Below are 6,000 nucleotides of genomic sequence, written 5' to 3'. Positions count from 1 at the left end.
ATGTGGCCCTCGTTTCGCTGTGATATTAATCTTCAAAACGTATTTAACAGATATAATGATAAATTGAAACCCGAAATAAATTTAAATATAATTTTGATTTGATTTCTTATCTTAAAATCTTACTTTACACACAAATATGATGGATGACATATTTTAAAAACAATGCGATCTGATTAATGAATTTTATGAGAAGCACGTTAATTACATTATTAAACGATTATTTTATATCATCAATCAACTTCATAAATTGCCTGAAAGTTTATTTCGAAACAACAAGTATAAACATTTTACATTCCCAAGATACAAAAATGATTTATTAAGGATTCTTCCCTTGCTACCACTCTGAAGTCCTATTTAGGAATTTGACAAGTTACGTACAGAAATACATGAATTTTTTGACATGAAAATACTAAAGTATAAATTTTGATGACATACGAATGTTAGTGACTTTATTGACATTAATTGCGTGGAAAACCTAGTTACCTATGAAACCTATTCGTCCTGACAGTCACAAACAAGTTTGTCATGCTTCACCATTCTGAATAAGTCCGGCAACGCATCTGAAAGCCCCCCGGTGTTGCAGATGTCCATGGGCGTTGCTAGTCACTTTGCATCAGTTCTCTCCAGAGCTTCCTGCTCGTTTGCCACCTATCACATATGATATTACGAATTACTTGATGATAAGTAGTCGCTACTGCCCATAGACCAACCGACACTCATTCTTCAAATTGAAACCCAACAATACTTATTATTAACGCTTGGAATATATGATGACTGGTGAGCCCAAATGGGCTTGCACAAAAGCACAGTACACAAAAGTTAATTTGCCTATCTTATCTATCTTTTTCCAGCAAAAAAGTATTATTTTTGGTTAATCTATTATAGGAAAGGTTGTTATTATATTCGTGTATTGCTGTAAGATATAACGACATTAGGGCTTTTTTTGTGACTTTTGTCATTTGCTGCTTACACGTTGTGCGATGAAGTATAAACAAATGTAATGGTTGATGAAATCTAGTAAGTTCTAAATTTGAAACATAACAAGCAAGTAAATATTGTGGCATCGTTGTTGGTCTAAAAATCAGTATACGATTTTATTCCGAAGTCGCCGCTGTTACAATGTATTCAGAAAAACATCCCAAAGCGAGTCACTAACAATGCCTCGGGGTCGGACATATACATACATGCGAATCAAATAAACTCAGAAAATGTATTGTATTTAATTTGAAATCCGAACATGGATGAGATTGTTGATGTTCTCTTCGTGATGTTCAAATGTTAATATGTATTGAAATCTTTAAGTATATTTATCTATTTTGATGTATTTGATTATTCAAATCATTATTGAATTACAACCTCACCGAATTATTTATGGAGAACAGGGGTATAGTTTAATATATTATAATGTTGCTGACTGTGTGATGTGTAATAATAACAATTTTGTTAATACTCTTTTTTTAACAATTCCTATTACTTCCACCCTTATAACCATTATTTAGGAATTAAAACAACGTGTTTATTTGTATTTGTGAGTTTTATATCATTAAAATTATATCTAATATTATGTACATCATCTTTTAGTTTTTTAAGGTGCGTCGTCTCCTCTCAATGGAAGGTAATGGTGGCGTCTGCTGTACATAGGCCTCCGTTGTTGAACTGTTATTGCTTCAGATGCTGATCTCGATTGAGCCACTTGATGATTTGTTTGACCAACTGGTACGGGCGTTACTGAGTATCCAGCAGCTAGCAAAGCTGCAAATTCTTCTGGAGTATACGCTTTATTATTTCTGGGCGGAGGTAAGTGTGCTCTTTGCTCTTCTAGGCTTTGGGCTTGTTGTTGCTCAACGTTAGCTTGTTCTGTTCCCGAATGTTGTTGTTGCTCTATCCTATAAGCTTGCTCTCTCTGAGGCTGCTCAACTTTCGATGATTGATCTAATCTTATGAGAGGTCTTAAAACTTTCTTTGGAGTTATATTCTTGCTGACATATATCGCGGATAATGGTTTTACTGTTTCAATGCTCCGAGATTGTTCGGTAGGTCTAAGAGCCATACCTTGCAACTCATAGCGTGATCTTTGTTCATTAGATCTGTACACTGGGCGAAGGTAGTATTGTTCAGGAATTTGCGTAGGGCGCTGAACTGATGACAGACCTTCCTGAACATTTTGATCAGCAACGGCTCGCAATTTTTCTGGCTCTGGGAAACGTTTCAAATAAGTAACTGGTCTTTCGTTCGAAGTTAAAAGTCGAGGTTGCTCTTGCCTAATAGGCTGAGGTCGAGGAGTTTCAATAATCCTAAATTGCTTGGGCGATGCTTCTTGTTGATACTGTATTCTGTAATTGTATTGTGGGTTGAGCTGCTGAAGTTTGGGCGCAGGTACAATTTTTAGGCCTTGAGACTCTGGACGTTCATATAAAGTTTGTTGCAGAGCTGATGGAGCTGTTTGAATAGGAACGTAACGAAGAGTCTGCGGAACCCTCTGATTTTGTGTAATAGGTCTAAATTGTTGTTGTTGTTGTTGTTGTTGATGATGTTGCTGCTGTTGGACGTTTGTTGTTTCAATTAGATATTGTTGTGGTGCCGCTGAAGTTGGCGTTGGGGTCATTTGTACTTTGGGCCGAAGTTTAGTTGGTTTCTTACTTGGTTTCGGAACATATGGAATGTCCACCTGTAAAGATCAAAACAATGATATTATATGAAAGCAAATTTTATGTATTTTTTTTAATTTAACTGATTTCTTAAAAAGATTCATAAAAAAATTATCAAGCGGCTTCATGCCTTATACATCTCAACATAAAAACTATAGTAACTAATATTTAAGGTGTTACCTGTTGATATTGAGGGATTGAATTTTGTGTTGTCAAATGAGGTTGCGGTGTCTGTTGTAGCTGAGTGAACGTTTGAGGACGGCCATCATCCTGTCTTAATTGGTGTCCCAATAGAGCTAATAATTCTTGATCCAATGATTCAGCTGAATTAGCACCAGTATCACTAACTGCCAGTGCTGCGCCTACCGAAGCTTCACCTCCATTCGAAGAATAGCTTGGCCGAGCGATTACAGCATGAGATGGCTGAAAAGCTACCTACAATGATAACAATTATGACTTTATATAAAGAACAAAATTTTACATTTCAAAATTTGTTTGCTGGGACTTTGTCTACATATACAAATCATACTAAAAATGTGGCGTGATATACCTGACGGCTTAACTGTGGCTCCAAATAATAGAACTGTTGTATATTCTGTCTCTGTTCCTGTTGGGGGTTGACATATAGCTGTTGCAGCTGTTGGTTATTTGACAGAGGTGCTTTCCTCTCTGGCTGTAATTCCAATAGCTCCTGGGCATTTACAGAGAACACTTGGCCTGGACGGTATTCATGAGGATCCCTAGAAAAAACAAAAGGTGTTTTAATATCGAACGTCGAAATAAGTAAGAATACAAAATATACATATTTATGACCATCAAAATATTGAACCTTGGCTGAATCAGATTCGAACTGGAGTAATATCGCCAAATGGTAATGAAAACGATACTAATACAATTTAAATTCATAAAAAGTTATGTATATCTAGAGGAAATATGTTTTCTCTGCAAAGTAAATTAATCGTCTAGTAAGTGGTGTACAGAACACGCAATTTTGATTCGGTTCGGTTGTTAGAGAAAGGTTCGTTAATTTCATAAGTGAAATTAATTGATGTTTCCCACACAATTTCTTTTTCAATATTATTTAGTCTAAAATCTATTAAATCTTCTCAAATTAATTCGTTTAATTATTGTTCACTTTGTACTCATAAACGCATATATTAATGTATACATTGTATAATTATATTTATTAAAAAATATTTATATTCAGATTGCTATTTCGAAGGTTTCAAGGTTGTTAAAATTTATTAATAGAAACAATGTCGTAATTAATTAAAAACAATCATTCGGGTTATTGTTGATTAAATTATGTTCAATTAAATGTCTGACTAATTATATTGGTAAAAATTAATTAGTTTCCTTATCATATTTTATAACAAGTTCTCGTGCTATTACGACTGACACTTGGTAAGTCAGTAAAAGTTATTTGCATTAACTATATATTATTAGTATGATGACACCATTTTATAAAATACTTACTAATAACTTGACATGCGACGTGTACTGAATTATTTTTTAGATAATTATGCAATATACGCAATCTATTTTCCGTTAACTCACGTAACGTCACTGACTAGTCAACAATAATTGCACGAAGTTCCAATTTAATTGGACGAAAAATTCGATTAAATAAAATTCGAATAAATAGATTTTTTTTTTGTTTAAGACTAGCTAACGCCCGTCATCGATCGTCCGATACGATTTGCACAAAAATAAGTCTTGTTATAGCGAATATTTGTACTCTTTGATGTGTTTTATCAGGCCAGAATTCCAATAAATTGAAAAGTACAAAAATATTTTCCATGAAAAATAAATACTAGTATATTTTTCAATATTCATGGATATTGATAGACTATTAAAATACATTTTTATATGTAAAATCTCTTTAAAACGTAACATTTACGCTTACAATACAATTTGGAATTATAAATTTTCAAAATTCACACATACGAGTGTAAGCTGCTTTTAAAAAAGTTGCAGAAATATTTTTTCTTTTTACCAAACATTCAGATTCATAAATTTTTCTCTTCATTAGTGTAGCGTGCATTCGACGCTCAAGTGATTTGACCTATATTGTTATTTAAAAACGCTATCGATATTTTTTTCTTGTTCACCGTACGTTATTTTAATTTAACGAACTAGTAAGTTCACAAATCCTTATCGATGATGTAGAAGATAAACGTACTAAGTGCAAAATTCACAATATTGTCATGTTAATTTCACACTAAACGGCAACATTTGGTTGCGCTTATCAGTATTTTTAAATTCTTACTTAATTCATTAAACTAAAATAATTATTATACTCAAATTAAATGTATCAAAAATACAATAAAACATAATCCGCAATATACAACTTTAATTATGGTTGTACATAAATTATGAGTCTTTAACAGTATCGGGTAGTACAAGAGTGAGTTTAGTTCAAAAAGCTTAAATGGATATTTATGAAAATTAAGCAATGGCAAAATTTGCATATAGCCAGTTTGGCTCCTTGGTCATCGAAATAAACATTTCGAAAGGGCCATAGAATATAACAGGTACATTTTGACGCATGGTTACGGGTCAAGCACTCAAGAAACATTGGATTTTTCACGCGATAAGACAAAACTTCGCGAGGAACAAACACGTAGGCCACAATCGTACACTAGTGTCCAGCAACTAACGTTAGATGGAGTTGGAATAACTTAAAAACAGGAGAGTTTCTAGCCTAGCAGCAAAATTAACAGGATGTTATTTTACTTTACATATAATTTAAAATCATCTTAAAGTGCTAATGAGTTTTATTAAATAAAACATTAATATATTATGTCTTTGTTATTTCGTGTATTGATTTTACAAATAATGGATATTAAAGAAATACATGCTTAAAGATAAGCAGTAATCCATTAATTCAAATAGGTATCAGGTGATATGAACATGTTAACATACGTGTCGTGTATCGGGCTTGTACATATATCAGATATACATATAGTTTAAGCCCACTATCTAGGCATGAATTAACACACAAATGAACTCAAAGCAGAACCAAATCCATTAGCAAACAGGTGTACGTACGAAACAGTAACATATATAATAATAGTTCTTACAACATGTTTAATTTTAATAGTAATTTAATTTAAAGGATATTCAGTTTAATTTAATATTAAAAAAAAGTTTAAAAACTTGTAGCTATTATTAATATTTATTGTTGCACAACTAACCTGAGTCCTTTGTCATCTTCCTGATTTTCCTCAACCGGTGCAACTTGTTCCTGGAAAAAGAAATATTTTTCTTAGTAAAAGTTCATATTTGATAGTTCTTATCGACTAATATTACGTATGCAAAGATCACGTCCTTTTGCTGATTTTGGACAGGG

At 32.8% G+C, this 6,000-nt stretch overlaps 1 protein-coding gene across 2 annotated transcripts in view; it reads right to left on the bottom strand.

Annotated features, from left to right (window-relative positions):
* Nucleotides 1-1,530: 1,530 nt before the first annotated feature.
* LOC125071317 (alpha-protein kinase 1-like) overlaps nucleotides 1,531-6,000 on the bottom strand; it is a 50,255-nt gene continuing 45,785 nt past the window's right edge. The window contains exons 3-6 of one of the 2 annotated variants that reach the window (XM_047681513.1): nucleotides 5,846-5,895; nucleotides 3,199-3,388; nucleotides 2,829-3,083; nucleotides 1,531-2,668 (exon numbers count right to left, since the gene is read on the bottom strand). In XM_047681513.1, coding sequence (XP_047537469.1) covers nucleotides 1,586-2,668; nucleotides 2,829-3,083; nucleotides 3,199-3,388; nucleotides 5,846-5,895 — 1,578 coding nt within the window. In that variant the 3' untranslated portion in view covers nucleotides 1,531-1,585. The remainder of the gene's footprint in view (nucleotides 2,669-2,828; nucleotides 3,084-3,198; nucleotides 3,389-5,845; nucleotides 5,896-6,000) is intronic. The other variant, XM_047681514.1, reaches the window with a different exon arrangement.

Source organism: Vanessa atalanta, chromosome 19 (assembly GCF_905147765.1).
Source record: "Vanessa atalanta chromosome 19, ilVanAtal1.2, whole genome shotgun sequence".
NCBI lineage: Eukaryota > Metazoa > Arthropoda > Insecta > Lepidoptera > Nymphalidae > Vanessa > Vanessa atalanta.
The sequence above is the reverse complement of the archived record's forward strand: the minus strand, read 5'-3'. Positions and strand labels throughout refer to the sequence as shown.